The sequence below is a fragment of the Lissotriton helveticus genome, chromosome 9 (genome assembly GCF_964261635.1).
Source record: "Lissotriton helveticus chromosome 9, aLisHel1.1, whole genome shotgun sequence".
NCBI classification, from domain to species: domain Eukaryota; kingdom Metazoa; phylum Chordata; class Amphibia; order Caudata; family Salamandridae; genus Lissotriton; species Lissotriton helveticus.
Window position 1 is genome coordinate 121,404,697 of NC_136070.1, and position 12,730 is coordinate 121,417,426.

Genomic DNA, 12,730 nt, shown 5'->3' on the forward strand with positions numbered 1-12,730 from the left:
ACGTCCCGGGAACTGGACCTAGCCATTCTGACTGAAACGTGGCTGTCTGATTCCTCCACACCTATACTGGATATCCTAGTCCCGCCCAACTACTGTATCATTAGACTTGACAGGGCCATAAAGACAGGCGGTGGAATTGCCTGCATCTACAGAAGCAACCTCTCAGTCTCCAAAGTGGCCGTCCCCTCTCTTACTTCCTGTGAATACCTTTGCCTCGATATCATCAGCGAAAGCAAACCGGTATGCTCACTACACATTATATACCACCCACCTGGGGACAATCTCTCCTTCGTCCAACAACTCATGGACACAATTACAGCCAACTCAGGACGGCAGCACACCCAAATTTTCCTTGGCGACTACAATCTCCACTGGAATGACAGCAATGACGCAGTGGTAAACAGCCTCAAAAGCTTTCTCAACGCATCTGATCTCAACCAAATATGCAATAACCCGACCCATAAGAGAGGTTCAACCCTTGACCTTATCATCTCCAAAGAGGGCGCTATTCAACTGGAATCAATCCAACCGTGTGACTGGTCAGATCACTACATTGTCTCCTTCCTCATCAAGGAAAAAATCAGACTTAACTCAGTTCAACCCCCTAAGCACAAAGTGTGGAAAAGAGACTTGAAGAAACTCAATCCAAACTCCCTACCGCCGAACAGCTGCATTCGCCTACTTCCCCCTCCCGGCGTATCAGACGTTCATCTTCTGACTGACTACTATCTCAATACTATGTCCACAATAATCAATGAGGCGGCGCCCATGCAACTGAAAAGAGTCTCGTCCAAGAAGACTTCCAACCCATGGTATGACGGTAGCCTCAATGAGGATAGACGAGCCATGCGAATGGCAGAGCGCACCTGGAGATCAGCCCCTTCTGCAGTGCACCTAAAAAGTCTAAAGATACAGAGAAACGCCTACTTCAGGAAAATAAAGCGCTCAAAAAGAAACTTCTTCAGCCTCCAACTCGCCCAAGCTAAAAACCGTCCAAAAAAACTGTTTGAGTTAGTCAGAACACAATGCAAAGAGCAACCCCAGACACCCAGCCCTATGGGCGATACCCCTTCCTGCGAAGACTTCTCTGCCTTCTTTATCCAAAAAACTGAGAGAATAAGAAGCGATCTCCTCAAGGACGCTATCCTGTACTCCAACCCCCGACACACAGCAGTGCCTCAACCAAAGAACAATGCTACTTGGTCAGCCTTTGACACCTACTCCGAAGAGGAAATTGGCAGACTGCTCAACACCTTGAAACCTTCCAATCACCTCTCCGACCCCCTTCCTGCTAACGCTGTAAAGGACTTTTCTCCTTGGCTTCTCCCACTCTGGTCAAAGATTATCAATAGCTCTCTTCAACAAGGATCCATCCCCAACGCCCTCAAAGTAGGGCAAGTCACTCCGCTACTGAAAAAACCAACAGCAGACCCCACTGATCTAAACAATTACCGCCCTATTACAAACATTCCCACTCTCGCTAAACTGCTGGAAAAATGTGTACAGCAACAACTGACTAAACACATAGATAAGTTTGATCTCCTAAACGCTCATCAGTCAGGCTTCCGAGCAGGGCACAGCACCGAAACTGCCATGACCCACATAGTGGACGATGCCCTCCAAATCCTAGACCAAAACGACACCTGCCTCCTCATCCTTCTGGATCTCTCCGCAGCATTCGATACAGTTAAACATGAGAACCTACTCGAACTGTTAAACACAAGAATGGGCATATCTGGGACTGTTCTAAAGTGGTTCACCTCATTCCTACACAACCGAACACAAAGATTCAAAAGCAACAACCTGCTGTCCTCTTCGGTACCTGTATCGCTAGGCGTCCCTCAAGGATCCTCCCTCTCCCCAACACTGTTCAACCTAGTTATGGAACCTCTCACTACATTGCTACAGGCATCTAATGTGCACTTTCACATGTATGCCGACGACACCCAACTTTATCTCAAAATACAATCTCCCAAGGACATCATGCTTCTGAACACCACAATCAGAAACACCCAATCCTGGCTTTCTGAGAACCACCTCAAACTCAATGCTCTGAAGACCAAGTTCCTCCTGATCTCACCTCCCGCTAAAATATCCACGGCTCAAACATGGCTTAAGCATTTAACGGCTCTAAATGTACAGCCCATCGTAGTTGACTCCGCAAAATCTTTAGGCATAACACTGGACACCAATCTCAACATGCAGCAGCACATCAGCAAGGCAACCAAAGGAGCGAACTTTCAAATCAATACCCTGAGGAAACTCAAACCCTTCCTTCCTGCCAAAGACTTCCAAACTGCAGTACAATCTATAGTCATCCCGCACATAGATTACGGTAGCACCGCCCTCTGCGGGCTCCCCCTAACTACAACGGCACCCCTAAGAGCGTCCCTTAACGCCGCAGCGAGACTCGTCACTGGCTCAAAAAAACACTCGCACATCTCCCCGGACTTTAAATCACTGAAATGGCTACCTTTTGAAGCCAGAATACAACTGAAAATCGCTTGCATGACACACAAGGCTGTGCACCGGAATTCACCCGCCTATCTCACTCAAAAGCTGACAATCTCGGGCGGCTCCCGAACTACTAGAGGCACAAACAATCTTTTGCTGAAACCTCGAAGATTTCGGAAGGAAAAAACTTATAAACGCTCCTTTTCAGGAATGGCACCCAGGATCTGGAACTCACTCCCTCCGGAAACAAGGCTCATCTCCTCCGAAACAATATTTAAGAGGGAAGTTAAAGCGATCCTCATGGCAAAATACACATGATCTATTGCTCCGTATCACTCATGAATCTGCCTTGCAAGTCCTTCCCGACCCTGGTCTACTGTGCCACCCGTGTTTTCTAATTACTTAACTGTATACGCTCATTCTTTGTATTTTGTTATAATGTTTAATGCACATGGCTGATTATGTATATTGTTATATTGTTATATTATTGACGCACCTGGTTGACTTTGCACACTTTACCCTCTCCATCTCAACGTTCCTTACTACTCTCGCACCTGTGGGACTATACACCCTGCTCACACCTACCTCAACCTAACTGTATACGCTCACTCTTTGTATTTTGTTATAATGTTTGATGCACTTGGTTGATTATGTATATTGTTATATTGTTATATTATTGACGCACCTGGTTGACTTTGCACACTTTACCCTCTCCTTCTCAACGTACCTTACTACTCTCGCACCTGTGGGACTATACACCCTGCTCACACCTACCTCAACTGTTCCCTCCTTTAAACTCTAAATATTCTAAACACGTTTAAGCAGGTATATGCTCCTTATTATTGCACTTTATACTATTGACGCATTTGTCTGTCTATACACTGTGTACCGACACTACCTCACCTGTTATCTACCTCATGTCCTTTATCCCACCTATGTAACTTGCACCTTGTACCTAACTACCTCATATATTACTCTGTATATACGCTTTATTACTTTGTATTTTTTACCCCCATGCCCTTGTAAAGCGCTCTGATATCTGCAAAGATCCTGTTCGCGCTATATAAAACTTTCAAAATAAATAAAATAAAAACAAGGGCTCTTAGGGACCTTCTCCTCACAAACATAACAAAGTGGGCTGCTGCAGCTTCAACAAGAGGACATGCCATTCTTTAATGGAACGAAAGTAGCAATTCACTGTCCTCGGTCTTGGCGGTGCACAAACGAAACGGAGCCCAAGCTTCACCGCAAGCGAATCATCTATAGTAAGGGCCGGGCGACATGTGTGAACATGGTACAATATTGTATGACGCATGCTCCTCTTGAACTCATTGTCCTGTACGCTGCTGGCCGCTGCTGGCCGCCATTGTTGGTGATTAGGAGCGGGGTGACTGACTGCTTGAAAAAATGTTGGGCTAATGAAAAATTAGAGTTGTTCGAGCCACGTGGCCGCCATTGATGAGGATTAAAGGCGGTGTGCTGCGCTATTTAAACTTTTTTAATATTAAAAAAAATAGAGTTGGGCGATCTGCCCAAAAGAAAAAGGCACGGATGCCATTGTTGGTGATTACGAGCAGCGTAGCGCACTGTTTAAAATAAAATGTTGAATGATGTAAAAATAGAGTTGGGCGAGCCGCGGGCCCCCATTGTTCAAGATTAAGGGTAGCGTGCCAAAGACAGGAAAAAATTAAGCATACTAATGCGCCAATAATAAATAAAAGTGCACGGCGAGCTTTGTTCGAGAACAGCTGAACGCTAGTGCTGCTTGAGGACAGCTAAAGGGAGAAATAGTGGTCCGAAGTGTTAAAATGGACATGCAGCGTAAAAGCCCATGTAACGGGGCCAGTCTGTATAGGACGTTACAAAGGAGGGACTATTAAGCTATTTCACCAATGAAAAGCCCAAAGACAGTAAGAGGAGCCAATACAAAAACAAGCATTGGTAATGCATCAGTTTCACCTGTGTAATTAATAAAGAGCTGTTTTCATTATTTGGGAGAATGAAAGAGCTCCCGCACAGGTGACACAGGAGTGGAGAGAATGTGGCGCCGTGGGCAGGCTACTGACTCAAGAACTGGGGATCGAGGTTCGAGTTTTGGTGGCGCCGTGCAACATCCTGTGATTGTATGCAAATCACTAAATCTCTCGGGTGATAAATTGTTATATGAATATACTGCAATAGTAAAAGGCAAAACTTTATGAAAATATAGTTCCACCAAAGCGGATGCTAACAGTATTTCGGCAGCAGAAAACTTATAAGAGAAGCAGACGAAATATGCTACACCTAGTAGAAATGGAGCAAATGTAAGTTGCATGCACAGAATGCACAGAAACCAGTGAGAAGCCAGGAAAGAGAGGAGGTGGGATGTAAGTCCCTTATAAGTTTATAAGTTTATAATAAAAACAATAGATTGACCAAGCACTGTGCAGGCAAAACCTAAAAATGGGAGGGCCCATATCCTAAACACAGAATGTCTCCAAGAAACAGCACAATCGCTGTCTAGGCTAGACCTAAAAATTAATAAAAGTCTGTAATGGAGAATGCCAGACTCAACCACTAGATGGTAGAAAAATCCACAACATGTGAATCCAGAAACACGTTTAAGCTGTCAAACGACTCCTACAGATAAGTAACCATTTCACGCTCAGTGTCAGTGATTCTTTATCATTTTTTGGGAAATACACCTTTGCAGGACAACTTTCAAGATTAATATTACTTGATTGAAAGCTCACTGCATTATGCATGCTCACAATAAACTATAGGGACTTTACTGGGGATTTGCATACAGATTCAATCAGAAGCTTCCACAGAGTTATATCCTGAAGTGAAATGTCGCTCATCTGCTTCTATTCCTTCATGTGGAAACTTCTGTGTGCAGAGACCGTGTTGGATTGTTTTATTTTTCTTCAAATGGGCGTCAGCACTCAAACGATACTTCATTGCTGCAAAGGATAATTAAAGTGAGAAGAGAAAGTGTTGCGGCTTAAAGGAATATGTAGCCGACAGTTTCCTTACATGATGAAGGTATTGCATGACACATCCTAGAGCAGCTACCAGGAAGCAAACATCTGGCTACTGACACAGGCATTAACCCCACAGGGCCTAGGAGAGTGATGTACTGTGTTCCTGCGCCTGCTTGTTGTTGCTCAGTGTGTCTGATACAGTGCTTAATTTGGGCCGGAGCTTTCCGGTGCTGAGCACCGTCCGGCACTTAATTGGTTTCCGGTGCTCGGCACCGGCACCTAATTGTCAACACCACACTTAAGGCAGTCTGCCACAAGGTGGCGCTGCTCATGTCATTTAGAGATCAGCAGTATACCAGTTGTTTAGGAAAACAATATACATAAAAAAATACTAATACCTGCCTCCCCAGCCATTCCTTTAGCTTTGGGGACCTGGAATAATCTGAACTGTCACATTTACATGCGAGAGAGATGGTTAGTAGTTGTTTTGGCAGCGATGACAGGGGCGATGGGTGGTGCAAGCTGCAGTGGCCTCCTGGTCAGTGCCCTGGCACTTAATATTTTACAAATTAAGCACTGGTCTGATAGTTCTCCTTTTTTCTAGGTTGTGGGGTTTGATGGCTCGACCACGGTGGATGAGTTCCTCCAAGTTTTGAACCAAGAGACCGGCATGAGGAAGCCTTCTCACTCTGGGTTTTCGCTCTTCACGGACGATCCTTCCGGCAAAGACCTGGAGCACTGCCTGCAGGGGGATGTGAAGGTAATCTGCAGTGTGTAGGATCTACTACAGTCTACTCTGCCTAATCAACACCAGGACCTTGTGCACCAATGATTGATTTAGGCAGCACTAAAAACCTTTAATAAGTGTCTCAGTCCAGATTGATTTCACTAATGGTTTTTCCTTCAGCAAGTTTCAGTAAAATAATTGCCATGCATACTTCCAAATGTACACACATAGAGACATGAACAAACTACAGACTAGATTACATTCCATTCCTCTACTTTAGACTCATCTCTCCGGCCTAAAGCTTTCTGTACCACTGCAGCTTGAGGTAACTAGAAAGAAGTCTGGGACTCAATTATTCCAGCCATCAGGACTCCTAAATCACCTTCAAGACACCAACAGACTCAAAATAAAGCCATTCAGATACACTCTGGCTGTTTCTGTTAGCTTCTGCTAATTACTGCCTGCACCAGCTCAGTTGCATACTCACAGCTACAGCCATGGTCTTTAGTTCGCAAACAAAATCGACTCCAGCAAGGCAAACATCACACCTGCACCAATGTGGACAGCTAGTTTACTGAACTTAAGCCCAGTCAAGCCTCAAGACACTGCAAACATCGTACTGTCTTAAAGATAATTCTTTCCCATACAAACCTCTTTAGTTCTAAGGTTTCCTTTGTGTCCTCCTCTTGCTGGCCCCCGTTATCCCCATGCGGTGACTCGTGTCTACTGGTAAATCATCCCCAAAACGAAACCTTCAAAAGTCAACCCACATTTGACAACACATAGTGAAGATCCTACTATATTGTCCAACGTGTGGTGGAACCCTGATCTCTTGTGCATTGCAAAGGCATCACAATCTGGCAAGTCCCCTACTCCAGGCATAGCCCCACAAGCGTACATCCCCTGCACTTTCCTACAGGCGTAGACTGATTCCCGGAAACTTCCACCTTGAAATATGTTTTCGACTAGTTTTGCCACCTTCTGTGTACCCAACATTTTACAACAGTTCTGTAGTATTAACCACCTACTTTCTTATATGTAACTACATTTCACTTTCTATGTCTCCCACACAATTCCTCACACCATTTTGGAGTTCACATGTCCATTGAATTGTCTGGTTTTTACTGTAGGTCTGTGATGTCATTTCAAAATGGGAACAGGCCCTAAAGGAATTGCACCCTGGAAAATATGAAGGTACCAAAATCGTTCGACTGACCTACAAAAACAGGTATGCCTATATTTTACTTAATCTGTATACTAGCAATTTTGTTTAAATTGTAGTACTTTACTGTAAAAAAAGACCAATGCAATGCTGACTGGAGCAAAACATGAATATTTAACAAACTGAACGTTATTTTCTTAATGTAGGTGGTTGGCTTGCTGTATTTGGGGCACAAGCCAGGGATACAAAAATGTGAACCATAGAAACAAGCATTTGCAAATCCAATAGGTCTGGTTGTAGAGTGCCAGTGTATAGAGATCTAGGCAGGCACACACAGCACAGAATATCGTGTTGCCTCTCTGCAATCTGCCTTTTTCTGTCAATCCTAGGACTATAACCAATTTTTCATTTTCCAAGCTGGCTTACACTGTTGAATGGCTCCAACACTGCAATCTTAGTGAATAAAAAACCATGCAGTACTGCTACGGGTTGCATCAGCAATGCCTGTCTGTACAGTTCCTCTCAATATCATGTCTTGTGGAAATGGCTGGGGATAGCTATGCAGAGGACGTATAACACACAGATTGGTGTTAAAAGGTCATATTTAGTTCAATGTTGACTTCGTCTATGATGTACTGGCATAAGTAGTGTGATCAGAAAGCACTTGGATGTTGTTGACAGCATCAGGTGCAGTAGATGGGTACACCGCTCTGCAAGTGTGATTAAACTTCTGTGACCACACTTAGGTGAAATATATTCTGGAAATTTGATTAAAAATTAGATGGATTAGTCACAAAATTATATACACATCCGCCTTCTTACTTGTTCTTTAGCCTCAAACCTGGGGAAAGGCATGTCCTTATGATTTTTATGAGAGTGCTAGCCTCCAATCCTGACATGGAAGCCACCTCCACAATTAACCTTAAAATCACTTTTAGACTTAAGTTTCTGCTTAAGAAAGTAAGAGTGGATAGTGAGGCATCCTATTGCTTGTTATGCTACATGCTTAAAGCATTGAAGTGAAATATCTTTACTGTATAATTAATACACGAGGGGGGCAATATTGCTGACAGATCGTAGAGATCAGCTTATGTGAATCTATGCTGCATGTTCCGTGACCTCTATGCAATAATTTTTTTTTTACAAACATCAAATGCTGTATGTAAAGGTACACTGATCTGCAAAATTGATCATATTTCTGTGACCACTCTTAGGGGATTTAGGTTCTGGAAATTTTATTAAAAAATCAGATTGATTAGTCACAAAATTATATACAAATTTGACTTCTTACTTGTGCTTTTGTCTTCAAACTTTATGATATGCTATAGTTAAATACTGTTCTGTTAGAGATTTCTAGATGCAAATTCCTAACCTTTTTAAGTTTTTGCTGGCCGTCAGACTGGATCTGGAAACTTTACAGCAGTACATCTACACACCAGTAATTGGTGTCCTATAGCTCCACATGAACACTGTTCCGCTCCGGAAATGATGTAAGGAGCCTACATAGGCACCAATCCTATGCGTTGACGTCAGTTCCTTTGTTTCTGTGCAACGGATCAGAGCTACCTCTCCTTCTATGAGACTCTTACCTATTCCAACATTTTCAGTGTGAAAGGTAAATGTCACATCCCAAAAACACTGGTATTAAACCCTATAAGGACTATCGCAAGCAAATATCTATAACAGATCCTCATTAGATTTGCCTGGGGTTGAGACACGATTCTAAGGCCTGCAGTGATTGCATGGCAATGAACACGAAGGCCATACGAGACTGCAAATTGAAATTTTACATCGCCAAAGACTGAAAAACTCTGCAATGAGACTGGACCAAGTCGAAAGTTCGGCCCCAGTTATGTTCCTGTTCTAGATACAAATGTCACAGGAGTCATTCGAGAGTCTCTGTCTTGATCAAAGTTGCAGGATAGGTCAAAGAAAATTCACAAGAAATCAAAGCAGGACTTGGCCCCGTCCTACCACTCGCATTCTCCTGAGAAGGAGTGGGGGGCATCACCCTAAATCTCAGTCTCACTCCCGCAGTCGATCGACATTGGAGCCTATCCTGCAACTTGTTCTGGCATAACATGAGTTTCTGGGGCCATCTGCCACCCAAAACAGATCGAAGAGATCCACAAGGCCATGCTCCGACTCTTTGGAAACTTGCTGATGTCTTCTGGTGTGCCTTCCAGCCCCTTGGAGTTGAGAGGCTCTCCGTTTGGAATACCATTGTTGGGTTTGCCCTCTGCGAACCCACCCTCTGGGGTAGTTGAACCCAAGAATATCTAATTCTGACTCTGCACCCATGGTCCATGTCGGTTCCTGTTAATTCGGCGCTGAATGCCAACTCCACCAATGCCGGTATCTATTGTACTCTCCCACTCAAAGTCCATAGTGATCCGATGGAGACTGTGCCCGGCTGATGTTAAGTCACCACTTCCTCCACTCGACCTGCAACCTACAAAAGTGAAAACATGTTGAAAGTTAGGCTGAAAACCGTCAACATTATCGGCGCCCTCTTGCTCTCCTTAAACCTTTTGTGCGCGTAAAACAGCCGCCATTTTGGACACCATGGCTTACCTGCTCTCGCCGAGAGCCAGCGCGTCTCTCTCTCTCTCTCTCTCTCTCTCTCTCTCTCTCTCCTAGCTTCGCTGGCAACCCCCTGCTTGCACCTGCCTTGAGTCATAAACCCCTCTTCGGCGCTGCTCTGCCCCAGGCCCTCATCCTGTTCCCAGCGCGACACCTCCCTGCTTCCCCGTCATGATCTCCGGCCCTTTTGATGCAAACCCCTTTTCCCGTGTGCCCGTTTGTCTTCCCCGTTCCCAGGCCGACACCTAGCTCTGCCGATACCAATCCCTTGCCCCTCCCCATACAATAGAAAGCTTCCCTCCTCAAAGGACCCCCGAGATGATCAAAGCCCCCCCCATCCCACGAGATCCGATCGAAACCCGCACACTCCGTGAATCGGCGGAATACCCAGCTGCGCGATGACCATCACCTGTTGTGAACGGGGCGGGGACTTCCACTGTAACCTTGCGTGGGAACGGGCTGGGAAGGGGGGGATTCTGAGGATGTCTTTCCGTACATCAAAGTATCAACGAGAATGTGTTACATGTAATAAAGAGATAAACTTGTGTATAAGAGGCCAGGCCTCAGGGATGCAGTTAGAGCACCTCAGAACGATACCTTCTGTCCGTTTCGTTGTGTTCTCCTCCGGAGAAAATAAAAACCTTGTTTCCTGCCTTCCAGTCTCCAGCGCCTGCCTCTTCAATAGTTCAACTTTTTTGTGGGTTCAAGAGGCGACACCGCCGGGCAAATACTTAAGGATCTTATATTCTGGTTGGTAGTGCCCCCCAGTTGTATTTTTCCACAATTGGCGTCCCAAGCGTGGGGCCCATCAGCGACCCATGGATCCAGTGGGAGAGGTCCTGACGACAAAGTGAACGACTGCAACGATCGGGAACGCGTCTGTCCGATAGACCCTCGTCTGACAGCCGATCATCCGAACTTCACTGGTTCCGAACAGACCTCTCTCGAGTGATCTACGGTCCTGACTGGGAACCATCAGGAGTGCCGCGAGGATAACGAAGAAGAGAGGACGATCGGGCGCTGGATTCGGAAGTCAGGAAACTGTCCATGCGGTCCGGGTAAGGTCGTGTTACCACGACAAGTTGCGAAAAAATTGCTTGATTGCTTGTTTGTTAAATACTAGTATTGCTCTTTTTGTTTATTTGGAGATTCACTGTCTGCAAACGGAGAAACAACAGGCTCTCTCTTTGCAAGCAGTGGAGGATAGGTAGGGCAGACAACCGTGCTTATTTTTCTCCCCCACTCAATAATCACCTGAAACTGAACTGTTGTTCACAAACTATTGTTTCCTGGAGATTCCCTGTCTGCAAACAGGGAAGAGACCACCCTTTTTGCAGATAGTGAAAAGGGTAGGTAACGCAGATCTTTGCGGACCTACTCATTCTCCCCATTGTTATTTATCGGTCTTTTGTTATCTTGATCTATGAGGGATTCACTGTCTGCAAACGGAGAAACAACGGGCTCTCTCTCTTTGCAAGCAGTGGAGGATAGGTAGGGTAGCAGCCGTGCTTATTTTTTTCTCCCCCACCCAATAATTGCTTGAAACTGAACTGTTGTTCGCAAAACTATTGTTTCCTGGAGATTCCCTGTCTGCAAACAGGGAAGAGACCACCCTTTTTGCAGATAGTGAAAAAGGTAGGTAGCGCAGATCTTTGCGGACCTACTCATTCTCCCCATTGTTATTTATTGGTCTTTGGTTATTGTGATCCATGAGGTATTCACTGCCTGCAAACAACGTAGAATAGAAATATTCTGTCTAGTCTTTGCACCTAGTGATAAGATAGGCAGTGCTGACTTTTTAGTCCCTCGTTACGAGCCGTCATGTCTGTCTTCTCCCCACTGATGAGTAGCCTGTTTAGCCCGGACCGCCTATTAGAGATGGACCATCCAGCCCCGCTGGAAGGCACCCCTAATAAGGACATGTTCATGAAGCATGGATTGACCGCTATAGCCTATAGTAAACTATGGCATAAATATACAAAAAAGGGTCAAGAAAGTCAATGGCCCCTGATAGGATCCTTCGATGATGATAAAATAAAAACGCTAGAAACCGCCCTGGGTAAAAACAAGACAACACCTACTATGCTTGACAGCTTCGGCATGTGGCGAAAAGAAACTGAACAGCGTAAAAAGAAAACTGAGAGTAGGTTGGAAAAAGAGCTGCAAAAAGCAGCCCACCTAGCTGCTCAGAAACTAAAAAAGGAGATAGAGGAAAGAGAGAAAGCTAAACAAAAACTAGAAAGGGAAACGCCAAGCCAGTGTCCGGTTAGAACCCCCTCCATGCTCTACCCTGACTTACCCTCGAAACGACAAGCCAATGAGGACCTGCTGTTAGGTCCTCCTATCATCTACATGCCCCCTCCATATGCCCCTTCTCAACCCTTGGCGCAGCACGCGCCACCCCCAGGTACAAGCGAAGGTACCGCCACAGCGTCGGCCCCAATAGCCTCTGTGCCAGCCGAACCCCTTGTATTAAAACCCGCATCAACAACAACGTTAGATGACCATGAGACTCGAGGGGCTGGCCCTGCAAGAACAAACAGACTAGACAAGGATGAGCGAGCGGGGATCGACAAAATAGCGAGGACACTGGTAGAAAGGAAGGATGATGAAGAGTACATCACAGATATGTTCAGCTCGTATACAGGGAGTCACAGACGACATTTTACCGTACGACTGTGTTATCATGTCTTGAATGCATACGAGGACCGATATCGAGACAAAGGTCCCGAGAGCCTAAGGACTCTGTACCGGAAGGTCGATATCGGGGATGAGGGCGAGTGTGATGTGTCGGACCTCCTTACGCGTACGCTTGAGGTTTTCCGCCACCTCACTGAACGA

The 12,730-nt window shown here is 45.3% G+C and overlaps 1 protein-coding gene across 2 annotated transcripts in view; it reads left to right on the forward strand.

The window, feature by feature from the left end:
* The window catches only part of PLEKHH1 (pleckstrin homology, MyTH4 and FERM domain containing H1), a 375,057-nt gene that overhangs the window by 320,615 nt on the left and 41,712 nt on the right, over window positions 1-12,730 (forward strand). For both annotated transcript variants that reach the window (XM_078659588.1, XM_078659589.1), the window contains exons 22-23: window positions 6,022-6,177; window positions 7,275-7,372. In XM_078659588.1, coding sequence (XP_078515714.1) covers window positions 6,022-6,177; window positions 7,275-7,372 — 254 coding nt within the window. The remainder of the gene's footprint in view (window positions 1-6,021; window positions 6,178-7,274; window positions 7,373-12,730) is intronic.